At 41.2% G+C, this 15,832-nt stretch overlaps 1 protein-coding gene across 7 annotated transcripts in view; it reads left to right on the top strand.

The window, feature by feature from the left end:
* SCN5A (sodium voltage-gated channel alpha subunit 5) overlaps positions 1 to 15,832 on the top strand; it is a gene marked incomplete at both ends in the record, with an annotated part of 86,174 nt that overhangs the window by 52,524 nt on the left and 17,818 nt on the right. For all 7 annotated transcript variants that reach the window (XM_079712483.1, XM_079712481.1, XM_079712487.1 and 4 more), the window contains 2 exons: positions 2,228 to 2,348; positions 3,261 to 3,415. In XM_079712483.1, coding sequence (XP_079568609.1) covers positions 2,228 to 2,348; positions 3,261 to 3,415 — 276 coding nt within the window. The remainder of the gene's footprint in view (positions 1 to 2,227; positions 2,349 to 3,260; positions 3,416 to 15,832) is intronic.

The following is a 15,832-nucleotide window of genomic DNA, read 5'->3' as shown; positions in this document are numbered from 1 at the left end:
TTTGAATTTGCTACCAACATTTAAAACCCAGAAGCTTTTATGTAAAAAAAATCTGCATTTCGGGCTTCTCTTGAAAAAAAAAAATTGCAAGAAGAGCTGCCCTGCTGGAGACGAGTGTTAACCGCCGCCTCCTTGACACCGGCTGGAGCGCTCCGGTTTGCCAGTTCCCACCTGCCTGCCCTCATTCCATCACCTACCTGGCCCTGTAAGCATTTGAGCTTGCAACCCCTGAGCTAACTGGACTGTGGCACAGCTGACTACACCCCACCCAGGCTCTGCCAAGCATCAAGGAAGGTGGAGGTTATATGTTCAGAGACAGCACTCAGGGGCCCTTGAACTGCTGCCTGACCTCGGCCCTCAGTCAGGCAGCTGTGACTTGCTCCAACAGGATATTTCTCCTTTGCCTTGTTCCTTACATGAGATGGGCCCATTGGAGGCTTTGTGATCATGGCCAGTTTGTAAGCACGAGGGCCTGGTGGAATCATCATCCTGACTGTACAGGTCACACTTCTCCCCCTGGAGGGTCTGACACACCAAGGCTTGTGGGAACAGGAAGACATAGGAGTAGCAGAAGGTCATGGACGGAAGGGGCTCCTGTACTAGAACGTTGACCTTTGAACGAGTTTTGTAACTTCATCACCTCTTCAAATCAGGTCGCGGTGGGAACAAGGGAGAGCGAGGTGGGCTGGGGCTTTCCTGGGAGAAGGACCCCTCATCTCACCTGCAGCGGGATTCTGAGTACTTGTCCTCCCGCGTGACAGCTCCAGTGTCTGAAAAGAAAAGCTGCATGAAGACCTCTGACTGTGCCTCTCCCAGCTCAGTGCCGCTCAACGAAGCTGGGAGAAGGACATGACCCTCAAAGCCACGGGAGACCACCCTGCACCCAGGAGCACTCTCTGCATTCTCACCAGGATCCAGCCCTTCCTTATCACAAACCTCAGGGTTAAAGAGGACTTTGAGACAGCGGTGGAGTGAGTAGTGGAAGGAAGGAAAAAGAAGGCAACTTTGAGAGCAGTGGCTGCCCAAGAACTCAAACCAGCTCTCCCCTAAGTAGAGTGGAGCTTGAGTGGCATGAGGCTGGCCAATCGCGCTGGGGGATGTAGATGTGATCTGAAGCAAATGAAGGCTGCTCTTCCTTTACAGAACCCCCTTCCCCACCATACTTATCATTAAGGTGGGCTCCTAGAAGCAGAGCTGGAGCCTGGCTTCCTGTGCTAATGTTCCGTTGAGGGAGTGCCCTCAGGAGAGACCCATAAGGAAGTGAGAGAAGCAGGATGAGGCAAAAGAAGCAGCTCCAGATGGCATGCTGGCTGGATTCCAGCCTCAGCTTGCTGTCCTCCATATCAGTCGGTCACTAGGCATCAGCCACCCCTGGCTTCGATGTAACCACCAAGCCATTTCCAGGGATTGCAGGTCCCTGGCTAAAGACACTTTTCTGGAGAAGGGGCTGCCTAAACAGTATTCATGGCAGCTGGAGATGGGTGCACTGGCCCAAAGAGGGGAAGTGGGCAGGACTACAACACCCCTATACACTGGCACCCCACATGTGACACACACAGACACTCATAAGGGCACCTGCACACACCTCTCTATAATCAAGTTATGTGGGATCAGGGCAGCAGAACCCTGCACAGCCGGGCAGGAAAGCTTCCAGCACCTTCTCACTCTTGTTCCAGGCTCTGTGCATCACACCAGCACCCACATGAATTGAGTGAGAAATGTGGGCTGGATTGCTGGCCTGTTCTTTTCATGTCTGACCTGGTACCTGTGCGTGCCCATGATCCTGGCTCTGACTCTGTTCTGGGTGTGGCATGCCTGTTTCCTCTGTGTGTACCGAGCTGCCACTATGTGTCCACTGAGCTGCCACTATGTGTCCATGTCCCAGTGTGTGTCCCTGTTACACCCCATGTCTGTTTTACTTCCACCTGGATGCCTTCCCCATTCCCAGGGTTTTCCCAGAACCCTTCCCTGACCCCCTGTACCCTGCCCTAGACACCAGTAGACTAGAATCACAAACTCAGGAGCCCTAAGGTCCAGGCTAGGTGACCTTTATGGCAGGTTCCCATTCACCCGGGCTCAGATTCCCCAGGTGTGCAATGGAGGATAGTCTGGGCACCTCCACTCTGGGAGCCCCAGGCTCCCCCCAGACTCTGGGCCTGAGGCTGGAGGCTACTACATGGCCCACACTCATGCCCTCACCCTCCCTACCCCACGGTCCTGCCCACAGACACATGAGAACAGTTACTCTGAGGGGAGCACAGCAGACATGACCAACACTGCTGACCTCCTGGAGCAGATCCCCGACCTCGAAGAGGAGATCAAGGATCCAGAGGACTGCTTCACTAAAGGTACTGCCCTGGGTGGGCCTCTGGCCCAGCCTCAGCCCTGTCCACTGGGGCAGGAGGACCTGCAGCTCCTGGGGGTAGAGGGCCATGTCGCACCCCACTCTGACCTGGGTGCCTGCCATTTTTCCCCCATTCTTCGAGACCCTGGGGGCCCCTCCACCTGCCTGTGACATGAGTCATGGCAAGTGTGCCCGTGCCGTGCTGGGCTGGGCAGCTGTGGGTCGGCTGCGTGTGTAGGACGGTAGCATGACCAGGTGTCCCCACAGCGGCAAGGACTGGATCTAATTCCCCCTGTTCCCTCAGGCCCTGGCACGGCACCTGGCATATAGTAGGCCCTCTGTGAATATTCAAGGTGGGTGTGGCATGTGGCTGTGCTGGTGACTGGCATCTAGAGCTTTTATGAATCCATGGTATATTCGGAGGGCAGCTGGGGATAAAATGAGGGTTTGCCCTCCATGTGGCACATCATTGGGGCTATCAGTGAGGAGTCTGCCCTTCCCAAGGCTCAGAAACTGCAAACATGGAGAAAGGCCAGGGACACAGCACCCCAGGGGGTTCTGGTACTTTCCCCCAGGGGGAGAGTTTCCCAGATGAGCACAGGACAAGTTGGAGCTCATCCCAACCCCAGCCTTGCCCCTGCCCAGAACTGCCAGGCCCTTCATCTACTTACTGGTTGCCTAGTCCATCCAGCCTATCCACAGGGTACCTGCTGAGTGTGGGCTCCTGAGGGCAGCACTCACAGTCACCCCTCTCTGCCACCCACCCCCTGCCATGGCCCCACCCACCATGTTGCCCAGTTCATTACCCATCATTGTAACCTCTTTCAGTCATTCTTTCAACCATTCAACTTTCTGCCATCAGATGTGGGCATTTGCAGGCCCTGGACTGGGTCTGACTCCTCTCCCTCCCCCAAAGGCTGTGTCCGGCGCTGTCCCTGCTGCACCGTGGACACCACGCAGGCCCCAGGGAAGGTCTGGTGGAGGCTGCGCAAGACCTGCTACCACATCGTGGAGCACAGCTGGTTCGAAACGTTCATCATCTTCATGATCCTGCTCAGCAGTGGAACGCTGGTACCCTCCTGGGGATTGGGCAGGGAGGTATGGAGGAGGAGGGGAGATAGAGAAAGGAGATCTCCAGCTGGAAAACCAGGTCAGAAACTGGGGCGGAGCCTCTGTTGAAAATGCATTCCCCCAGGGCCCCAGATCAGGACCAACTCATAAACTGTCAACACCCACAGCACATATGGAGGTCAGAGCAGAAAGGGCTCACAGAGGTCATCTTTCCAGGCCTCCTTGTTCCACAAAGGGAAGTAATTTTCCCAGATCACAGTGCACAGCTGGCATAGGTCGCAGGTCACCAGTTACCTACACCCAAGCCCTGGTGACACACCCACCTGCACACAGCATCAGACACACTGTCAGATTGGTTCAATGCAATTAACAATGCAGGCTGATATTACACTGGTAGCTCCACTCATTCCATGTCTTCTAGGGCTAGAGGCCAAGCTATGTAGTTCACACATTATCACATTTAATCCCCATAGCAACCCTTTGTAGAAACATTAAGTAACTCACCCAAAGCCCCACCACTCACAAGCAACAGATGTGGCATTTGAGCCAAGAGAGTCAGATTCCGAGTCCTTTGTCTTGACTTTCCATTTGTTCAATAGATCTTCACTAAGCTCTCCTTGTATCTACTGGTCCTGTGAGCCATGGAGGAGCAATAGGAAGAAGAGACTCTGGCTCTGGCCTCAGGGGCTCCCAGTCTAGTTGAAGAAATCAGATTCAGCAGGTGTGAGATAGTCAGAGATCAGCTCGAGAGAGAGTTGAGTAAGAATGGAGTAGATGACTCAGGGTGATGGGAGGTCAGGGGGAGCTGGAGCAATCAGGAAGACTCCCTGGAGGAAGCAGATGGAACTGGACTATGGAAAATGGGGAGGTTTGGTGAGGCTGGGAGGAGCAGTGAGGCACTCCAGGGATGCCCTATCTGGTTCCCAAGCACCTTACTCATCTCTCAGAGCCCTTCTAGGAGATGGAACAGCCCTGGAGAGGGTTGTGAAAGGTTCTGGTGGGCAGAGAGAGGGGTGATCAGAACAAACAGAAACTTTCCTACCCCAGAGGGAGCAAGCACCTGATATTGTTGAGAAGTTTAGAACCCCATGGGTGAGCAACTAACAAGGAATGCTTTGGACTATAGAGAGGGAGAGGGCCACTCTGATCCCAGGCTGTTCGCCCCCAGCACATGCTGCCTCCTGTCGGGGCAGGCCATGGGGAGACATTGCAGCTATCACTTCTAAACCTCTGGGCCTCCCATCCCACCCTGTACTGCCCTGCCCCTGTTCCAGAGTGGGCCTGGAGCCATGGCTTGCATGCTACATGCTGTTTTACCATCAGCAGCTAGAGCCAAATCTCTGTAGGCTTCAGAGAAGGAGGATTTGACAATATGTTAACGAGTTTTGTTTTTAAACAGCCACAAACAAGGGCAGCCAGAGCCATTTAGTCTGGGCTATGGAGGAAAAGCTCAGCCTAGCATAAGTGAGGAGGAGTTTTGGCAAGCGAATGGTGAATCTCATCAGGGTAGAGAGCCAAGCACTGTAAAAAAAAAAAAAAAAACCCCACACATCAATGATATACAGAGAAAAAGAAGTCAGAGTGTGTTATTTAAAGTTATAAACTTGTTTAACAGAAAGCAGACTGTGTATCACTTTGAAATTGCTGAAGAGAAAATTTTTTTAAAAACACAGAGATTTTACAGCAAAAGATAGGGGGAAAAAAGGAACAAGGAAGCATTAAATCAGGAAACAGTATGGCAAAGGCAAGATCAAGCATGTGTTTTAATAATAAATGTAACTGGATAAAATTCATCTTTTAAAAGAAAAGGACTCTAAATGGACTGAAGAAAAAAAACTTCAGCTATGTGTTCTCAAATGACAAATCTGAAACACTGTGACTCAGAAATAGTAAAAGGAAATAATAAGATAGGGCAGACAAATGCAAACAATGACAACAAAAATCAGAGTGTTTTTGTTTGTTAATGTTAAACAAGGTTGAATTCAAGGTAAAAATTGAGATAGAGAGGGTCCAACCTATAATAAAAATACAACTATTATGAATATATTTACTTGGGATTTCATAGCACTTATACAAAGCAAAATCAGAAAAAAAGTGGCAACAGTGCAGTAGTACAGTGAGATTTTACCACACTTCTATTAGCGCTTGACAAATCAAGTAGAAAGAACAAGACAATGAGATATGTAAAACATATGTATAGTTAATAAATTTGATCTAACATAATAATAAAAATAGTAGCTAACACTTAAATAGTACTGACTATGTGCCAGACCCTGTTGTAACATTTTACAAACATTAATACATTTAATTCTCATAATAACCCTGTGAGATAAGCACTGTTTTACAGATAAGAAGACTGCTAAGTGTAGCAAAAATAGAAAGATTGAAAACAAACCCTTAAAAATGTAAAAGTTATTCTTAAACTTTGGATCAAACAGAAAATAGTTTCATGGTGGGTTCATGGGTGTTCATTATATTAATAAGTAAGCAAATAAATAGAGACTATTCATGGACCAAAGATGACAGTGTGTCATAAATCAAAGATTACAGTTCAACCAGTTTTGTCCACCTGAAATCTAGAAAAATAAGAAAGGAAAAATAGAGGTATAGAAAAAACTTTGACTTGGGAGAGGGGGAAAGAAACTAGAAAATAACAATATCAGTAATACTGCATGTGGGCTGCAGCCAAAGCTGTAATGAGTAAAATTAATAGACTTAACCATTTTCATTATTAAATAGAAAGAATAAATTCATTAACTCAAGAAATTAGAAATACAACAACAAAATAATCTTAAAGAAAGTAAAGGAAGGACTTCCCTGGTGGTGCAATGGTTAAGAAACTGCCTGCCAATGCAAGGGACACGGGTTCGAGCCCTGGTCCAGGAAGGTCCCACATGCCATGGAGCAATGAAGCCCGTGTGCCACAACTACTGAGCCTGTGCTCTAGAACCCCCGAGCCACAACTACTGAGCCCATTTGCCACAACTACTGAAGCCCACATGCCTAGAGCCTGTGCTCAGCAACAAGAGAAGCCACCACAGTGAGAGGCCTGTGCACTGCAAGAGTAGCCCCCACTCACCGCAACTAGAGAAAACCCCTCGTGCAGCAATGAAGACCCAACACAGCCAAAAATAAATAAATAAATAAACAAATGTAAAAAAATTTTTTTAAATAAAGCAAAGGAAGTAATTAATAAAATAAAAACACAAATTAATGAATTAGAAAATAAATAGTAAATATGATAAAACTTCCAAAGCTGATTCCTTCAAAAATTAAAACAATCAAATAAACCACTAGGTCTAATCTCTTACATCTCCAAGAGTGGATTCTTTCATATTTTCAAGGAAGAAAATAATTTCAATCCTATTTAAAATCTTCTAGGGTATGAAAAAGGATGGAAAATCCTCAAATTCTTTTTATGAAAGCTAAATAGTGCTGATTTTTAAAACCTTAAGTATACCAGAAGTAAAACCACAGACCAGTTTTCATACTCTGTACTAGTGAATAGTGATGCAAAATTCTTAAAATACATGCAAATAGGATCCAGTAAAATATTTGAAAGACTAAATGAGTCATAGCTAGGTATATCCTAAGAAGTCAGAACAATGCCCTACTAGGAAATCTATTTATATGAGTCAGACAAAGATGAAAAACCATTTAATTGTCTCAATGAATGCCGGATTTTTAAAACTTTGGTAAGAATAGAAATAAAATATATTTCCTTTACTTAATGAAAAACTTACTTTCAAATTAACTTCTTCCATCATCATTAGTAGTAAAGCACTAGAAACATTCTTATTAAAGTCAGGAATAAGAAAAAGATGATTTAACTACCTTTTAGCTGTTTTTCATTATTTAATAATAATCTTGAAGTACTAGCCAGTGCAATTAATCAAGAAAATTAAACATACAGTATAAAAATCAGAAAAACAGAAGAATTTAAGTTAATATAGTCAAGTATAAAATGAGTTTAAAATAATAGAAATATATCATTACTTGTAGATAGTGATTGCTTAGAAAAATTTTAAAACCTATTAAAAACATTATATGGCCAGTTATAAAACAAATATACAAATAATTGTTGATGTTTCTGTTGTTTTATACTAACAGAAACCACTTAGTCACAAGTAACATTTCTCCAATAGTCCTTACATACCAGGCATTGTAGCCATAAAATAATTGGGAATGAATATAACATGGAATGTATAAGAGGTACATGAAGAAAACTATTAAACTTGCCTAAGGAGTGTAAAATAAGACAAACAGATAAACATACTGTAAATATACTCTGGTCTTGGGCAGAAAGACTGTATTAGTTCCTAAAACTAATGAGTTATTAAACTCAAGGCAGTAATAAATTTCTAACATTTTAAAGGGAATTTGAAAAAACATTGCTTAAGTTTATCTTAAATATTATGAAAAATGGCCAGGAAAATTCATATGACACTAATTCAGGAATAGACCAAGAGAGCAGTAGAACCACACCGAGGTTGGAAATACATTTAAACAAATATAGAAATGTGGTAGATGATAGTGTTGACTTCTACTCTGTGGATTCTTTAATAAAGTGTTAGGACACTTGACTAGTCACTCTGAAAAAAAGGTTAAAATATATATTTGCTCCAACCAAAATATATTAGATTTTTAAAATTGTAATATAAAACAATGAAACGAGAGAGGAAGGGAGGGAGGAACAGAGGAAGGAAGGAAGGAAGGAAGGAAGGAAGGAAGGAAAAAAGGAAAAGGAAGGTCATTTTTTTTCTAGTCTTGCAATAGGCAAGGGCTTTCTTTTTGCTTTTTGCTTTTCTTTTTTTTCATATGTACCTCAATTTAAATTTTTTGTAGTCTTTTATTATTTTTTATACATTAAAAAATTTTATTTATTTATTCATTCATTCATTCATTTATTTTTCGCTGCACCGGGTCTTAAGTGTGGCACGCAGGATCTTTGTTGTGGCATGTGGGATCTTTAGTTGCGGCACGTGGACTTCTCAGTTGCAGCACATGGACTCTTAGTTGCAACATGCGGACTCTTAGTTATGGTATGCATTCAGGATCTAGTTCCTGGACCAGGGATCCAACCCAGGCCCCCTGCATTGGGAGCATAGAGTCTTACCCACTGGACCACCAGGGAAGTCCCCATAGTCTTTTTTAAATTAAATTTTTATGCTATATTGGAGTATAGTTGATTTACAATGTTGTGTTCATTTCAGATGTACAGCAAAGTGATTCAGTTATAAATATACATATATCCGTTCTTTTTCAGATTCTTTTCCCATATAGGTTATTACAGAATATTGAGTATAGAGTTCCCTGTGCTATACAATAGGCCCTTGTTGATTATCTACTTTATATATAGTAGTGTGTATATATCAATCCCAAACTCCTAATTTATCCCCCCCCCCCGCAACCTTTCCCCTTTGGCAACCATAAGTTTGTTTTTTCATGTCTGTGAATCTGTTTCTATTTTGTAAACATGTTCATTTATATCATTTTTTTTAGATTCCACATATAAGTGATATCATATGATATTTGTCTTTCTCTGTCTGATTTCACTCACTATGATAATCTCCAGGTCCATCCATGTTGCTGCAATGGCATTATTTCCTTCTTTTTTATGGCTGAGTAATATTCCATTGTATATATGTATCACATCTTCTTTATTCATTCCTCTGTCGATGGACATTTAGGTTGCTTCCATGTGTTGGCTGTTGTAAATAGTGCTGCAATGAACACTGGGGTGCATGCATCCTTTTGAATTATGGTTTTCTCCAGATATATGCCCAGGAGTGGGATTGCTGGATCATATGGTAGTTCCATTTTTACATTTTAAGGAACCTCCATACTATTCTCCATAGTGGTTGTACCAATTTACATTCCCACCAACATTGCAGGAGGGTTCCCTTTTCTCCACACCCTCTCCAGCACTTACTGTTCGTAGACTTTTTGATGATGGCCATTCTGACTGGTGTGAGGTGATACCTCATTGGAGTTTTGATTTACATTTCCTAATAATTAGTAATGTTGAGCATCCTTTCATGTGCATTTTGCCATCTGTATGTCTTCTTTGGAAAAGTGTCTATTTAGATCTTCTGCCCATTTTTGATTGGGGAGTTTATTTTTTTGATACTGAGCTGCACGAGCTGTTTGTGTATTTTAGAGATTAATCCATTATTGGTCACTTTGCAAATATTTTCTTCCATTTTGTGGGTTACCTTTTTTGTTTTGTTTATGGTTTCCTTTGCTGTGCAAAATCTTTTGAGTATAATTAGGTCCCATTTGCTTGTGTTTGTTTTTATTTTCATTACTCTAGAAGGTGGATCCAGAAAGATATTGTTGCAATTTATGTCAAAGAGTGTTCTGCCTATGTTTTCTTCTAAGAGTTTATAGTATCTGGTCTAACATTTAGGTCTTTAATCCACTTTGAGTTTATTTTTGTGTATGGTGTTTGTTAGAGAATGTTATAATTTCATTCTTTTACATGTAGCTGTCCAGTTTTCCCATCACCACTTATTGAAGAGACTGTCTTTTCTCCATTGTATAGTATTGCCTCCTTTGTCTTAGATTAATTGACTGCAGGTTCGTGGGCTTATTTCTGGGCTTTCTATCCTGTTTCATTGATCTATATTTTTTTGTGTGTGCCAGTACCATACTGTTTTGATTACTGTAGCTTTGTAGTATAGTCTGAAGTCAGGGAACCTGATTCCTCCAGCTCCGTTTTTCTTTCTCAAGATTGCTTTGGCTATTCAGCATCTTTTGTGTTTCTATACAAATTAAAAAAATTTTTTTCTAGTTCTGCAATAAATAACATTGGTAATTTCATAAGGATTGCATTAAATCTGTAGATTACCTTGGGTGGTATGGTCATTTTGACAATATTGATTCTTCCAATCCAAGGACATGGTATATGTTTCCATCTGTTTGTGTCATCTTCGATTTCTTTCATCAGTGTCTTATAGTTTTTGGAGTACAGGTCTTTTGCCTCCTTAGGTAGGTTTATTCTTAGGTATTTTATTCTTTTTGAGATGATAGTAAATGGGATTCTTTCCTTAATTTCTCTTTCTGATCTTTCATTGTTAGTGTATAGAAATGCAACCAATTTCTGCATATTAATTTTATATCGTGCAACTTTACCAAATTCACTGATGAGCTCTAGTACTTTTCTGGTAGCATTTTAAGGATTTTCTATGTATAGTATCATGTCATCTGCAAACAATAACAGTTTTACTTCTCCTTTTCCACTTTGATTTCCTTTTATTTCTTTTTCTTCTCTGATTGCTGTGTCTAGGACTTCCAAAACTATGTTGAATAAAAGAGGCAAGAGTGGCCATCCTTGCCTTGTTGCTGATCTTAGAGGGAATGTTTTCAGCTTTTCACCACTGAGTATGATGTTAGCTGTGGACTTATCATATATGTACTTTATTATGTTGAGTAGGTTCCCTCTATGCCCATGTTCTGGAGAGTTTTTATCATAAATTGGTGTTGAATTTTGTCAAAAGCATTTTCTGCATCTGTTGAGATGATCATATGGTTTTTATTCTTCAATTTGTTGATGTGGTGTATCACACTGATTGATTTGTGGATATTGAAAAATCCTTGCATCCCTGGGATAAATCCCACTTGATCATGGGGTATGATCCTTTTAATATATTGTTGGATTTGCTTTGCTAGTATTTTGTTGAGGATTTTTGTATCTATGCTCATCAGTGATATTGGCCTGTAATTTTCTTTTTTGTGGTATCTTCATATGTCTTTGGTATCAGGGTAATGGTGGCCTCATAGAATGAGTTTGGGAGTGTTTTATCCTCTGCAATTGTTTGAAATAGTCTCAGTAGGATAGGTGTTAATTCTTCTCTAAATGTTCGATAGAATTCACCTGTGAAGCCATCTGGTCCTGGACTTTCGTTTGTTGGAAGTTTTTTAATCACAGTTTCAATTTCAGTACTTGTGATTGGTCTGTTCACATTTTCTATTTCTTCCTGGTTCAGTCTTGGAAGATTGTACCTTTCTAAGCATTTGTCTACTTTTTCAAGGTTGTCCATTTTATTGCCATATAGTTGCTTGTAGTAGTCTCTTATGATCCTTTGTATTTCTGTGGTGACCATTGTAACTTGTCTTTTTTTTTTCATTCCCAATTTTATTGATTTGAGTCCTCTCCCTTTTTTTCCCTTGATGGAACCTGGCTAAAGGTTTATCAATTTTGTTTATCTTTTCAAAGAACCAGCTTTTAGTTTCATTTATCTTTTCTACTGTTTTCTTTGTTTCTATTTTATTTCTGCTCTGATCTTTATGATTTCTTTCCTTCTACTAACTTTGGGTTTTGTTTGTTCTTCTCTAGTTGCTTTACGTGTAAGATTATGTTGTTTATTTGTGATTTTTCTTGTTTCCTGAGGTAAGATTGTATTGCTATAAACTTCCCTCTTAGAACTGATTTTGCCATGTCCCATAGGTTTTGGGTCATCGTGCTTTCATTTTCATTTATCTCTAGGTATTTTTTGATGTCCTCTTGATTTCTCCAGTGATCCATTGGTTGTTTAGTAGCATATTGTTTAGCCTCCACATATTTGTGTTTTTTATAGTTTTTTTCTTGTAGTTGATTTCTAATCTCATAGCGTCTTGTTTGGAAAAGATGCTTGATATGATTCCAATTTTCTTAAATTTACGGAGGCTCACTTTGTAGCCCAGCATATGGTCAATCCTGGAGAATATTCCATGTACACTTGAGAAGAATGTGTATTCTGCTGCTTCTGAATGGAATGCTCTATAAATATCAGTTAAGTCTATCTGGTCTAATGTGTCATTTAAGGCCTGTGTTTCCTTATTGATCTTCTGTCTGGATGATCCGTCCATTGATGAAAGTAGGGTGTTAAAGTCCCCCACTATTGTTGTGTTACTGTTGATTTTTCCTTTTATGGCTGTTAGTATTTGCCTTATATATTGGGGTGCTCCTATTTTTTGTAAGTATATATTTTGGGTGCATATATACTTATAATTGTTATATCTTCTTCTTGGATTGATCCCTTGATCATTTTTGTGTGTCCTTCTTTGTCTCTTTTAACAGTCTTTATTTTAAAGTCTATTTTGTCTGATATGAGTATTGCTTCTCCAGCTTTCTTTTGACTTCCCTTTGCATGGAATACCTTTTCCATCCCCTCACTTTCAGTCTGTATGTGTCCCTAGATCTGAAATGGGTCCCTTGTAGACAGCATATATACGGGTCTTGTTTTTGTATCCATTCAGGCAGTCTGTGTCTTTTAGTTGGAGCATTTAATCTTTTTACATTTAAGGTAATTATTAATATGTATGTTCTTATTGCCATTTTGTTCATTATTATTTTTTTTAGGTCTTTTTTCTTCCCTTCCTCTTTTGTTCTCTCCTCTTGTGATTTGATGACTATCTTTAGTGTTGTGTTTGGATTCCTTTTTCTTTTTTGTGTGTGTATCCATTGTAGATTTTTGGTTTGTGGTTACCATGAGGTTTTTGATATAGCAGTCTGTATATATACAGGTTGTTTGAGGTTGCTGGTCTCTTAATTTCAAATGCATTTCCAATATCCTGCATTTGTACTCTCCTCTTCCCACAATTGCTGGTTTGGATGTCACATTTGTGTGTGGATGATTTCTTACCTTTACTGCATGTTTGCTTTTACCAGTGAGCTTTCCCATTTTTAATTTCCTTGTTTCTAGTTGTAGCCTTTTCTTTTCCACCTAGAGAAGTTCCTTTAGCATTTGTTGTAAAGGTGGTTTGGTGGTGCTGAATTCTCTTAGCTTTTGCTTGTCTGTGAAGCTTTTGATTTTTCCATTGAATCTGAATGAGAGCCTTGCTAGGTAGAGTATTCTTGGTTGTAGGTTTTTCCCTTTCATCACTTGAAACATATCATACCTCTCCCTTCTGGCCTGCATAGTTTCTGCTGAAAAATCAGCTGATAACCTTATGGGGATTCCCTTGTATGTTATTTGTTGCTTTTTCCTTGTTGCTCTTATTTTTTTTCTTTGTCTTTAATTTTTGTCTGTTTGATTAATATGTGTCTTGGAGTGTTCCTCCTTGGGTTTATCCTGTATGGGACTCTCTGTGCTTCCTGGACGTGGGTGACTGTTTCCTTCCCCATGTTAGGGAAGTTTTCAGCTGTTATCTCTTCAAATATTTTCTCAGGCCCTTTCTCTCTCTCTTGTCCTTCTGAGATCCTTGTAATGTTGGTATGTTTAATGTTGTCCCAGAGGTCTCTTAAACTGTCTTCATTTCTTTTCATTGTTTTTTCTTTATTCTGTTCCACAGCAGTGATTTCCGCCATTCTGTCTTCCAACTCACTTATTTGTTCTTCTGCCTTATTTATTCTTCAATTGATTCCTTCTCGTGTATTTTTCATTTCCATTAATGTATTGTTCATCTCTTTGTTCTTTAAATCTTCTAGCTCCTTGTTGAACATTTCTTGTATCTTCTCAGTCTGTGCCTCCATTCTTTTTCCAAGATCTTGGATCATCTTTACTTTCATTACTCTGAGTTCTTTTTCAGGTATATTTCCTATATCCACTTCACTTATTTGTTCTTCTGGGGTTTTATCTTGTTCCTTCATCTGGAAAATATTTCTCTGCCATCTCATTTTGTCTGATTTTCTGTGTTTGTGGTCTCCATTGCTCAGGCTGCAGGATTGTAGCTCCTCTCACTAGCAGTGTTTGCCCCCTGGTGGGTGCAGTTGGTCCAGGGGCTTGTGCAGGCTTCCTGGTGGCAGGGACTGGTGCCTTCCCACTGGTGGGTGGAGCTGAGTCTTGTCCCTCTGGTGGGCAGGGGTGTGTCAAGCAGCTGTTAGCTCAGGACATCTTTAGCCAGCCTGTCTGCTGATGGGTGGGGCTCTGTTCCCACCCCGTTGGTTGTTTGGCCTGAGTCATCCCAGCACTGGAGCCTGCAGGATGCTGTGTTGGGCCAGGTCTCAGTGCCAAAATGTTGACCTTTGGGAGAGCTCATGCCCATGAACATTCCCTGGGGCCTCTGCCACCAGTATCCTTGCCCCCACAGTGAACCACAGGCAACACTTGCCTCCTCAGAATACCCTCCAAGACCCACAGGTAGGTCTGGCCCAGGCTCCTATGGTGTCACCGCTTTGCCCTGGGTCCAAGTGCACATGAAACCTTGTGTGCACCCTCCAAGTATGGAGTCTGTGTTTCCTCCAGTCCCGTGGAGCTCCTGTACTCAAGCCCCACTGGCCTTCAAAGCCAAATGCTCTGGGGGCTCCTCCTCCCAATGCTATACCCCCAGGCTGGGGGAACCTGATGTGGGACTCAGAACTCTTACTCCTGTGGGAGAACCTCTGCGATATAATTATTTTCCAGTTTGTATATCATCCACCTGGCATGTATGGGATTTGATTGTATCTCAAAAGTGCCCCTCTTACCATCTTGTTGTGGCTTCTTCTTTGTCTTTGGATGTAGAGTATCTTTTTTGGTAGTTTCCCATCTTTTTTTGTCGATGGTTGTTCAGCAGTTAGTTGTAATTTTGGTGTGTTCATGAGAGGCGGTGAGCTCAAGTCCTTCTACTCTGCCATCTTGTTCAGGGAGTCTCTGGCAAGGACTTTCTTAACATGATGCCAAAGGTTTTACTAAATGAAAATCATAACAAATGATATAAATATATTAAATGATATAATAATAAGTGAAAGTAAAGTATAGAACTTCAGTATGGTAGACAAAAGTAAACAAGATTTAATGGCACAAAACTAGGATAAAGTATATAAAACAAAGAGTTAATGTCCCCAAATAAACCAGACTATCAAGTGAAAAAATAGGTAAAGGACATGAACAGGCAATTTATAAAGAGAACACTGCAAATATCCAAGGAGATGATGTCAGTATCACTAGTAATAAGATAAATTAAAATGTAACAAATACAAATTTCATTCATTAGTCTGGGAAATGTGACAAAGGAGAAACTGCACCAGTGTGGGTCGTGGGGAAAGAGCCACATTCATGCACTGTGGAAGGAGTCTCAAATTGGTGTCCCCTTTTGGAGGTCCTGTTCCTAATCTGTACCAAAAGTATAACTTTGACCTGGCACCTCAATTCTAGAAATTTATCCTCAAGATAATCAGACACTGTGCTCATTGCAGTGTTGTTTCTACTAGGGATAAATTGGAAACAATGGCTAAATTAACAGTAGTATATGCAAATAATGAAATATTATGCAGCCTTTAAAAAGAATGATAGATCTTGTATGTATTCACATTACTTAGTAGGTAAATGTTCACAAAAGATTGTTTCATGGAAAAAGAAATTTCAAAGCAAAATATCTTAGCCTATTTATAAAATCGTGCACTCAAATATATACACACAAATAGTGAGGGTTGAAAGAATGTTCACCTAAATGTTAGCAGAGGTTACTTTAGTGTCATAAAATTGGAGATGCCTTTTATTCTCTTTTTTTTAA

This window comes from Hyperoodon ampullatus, assembly GCF_949752795.1.
Source record: "Hyperoodon ampullatus genome assembly, chromosome: 10".
Taxonomy (NCBI): Eukaryota; Metazoa; Chordata; class Mammalia; order Artiodactyla; family Ziphiidae; genus Hyperoodon; species Hyperoodon ampullatus.
This window is presented reverse-complemented; position numbering and strand designations above follow the sequence as displayed.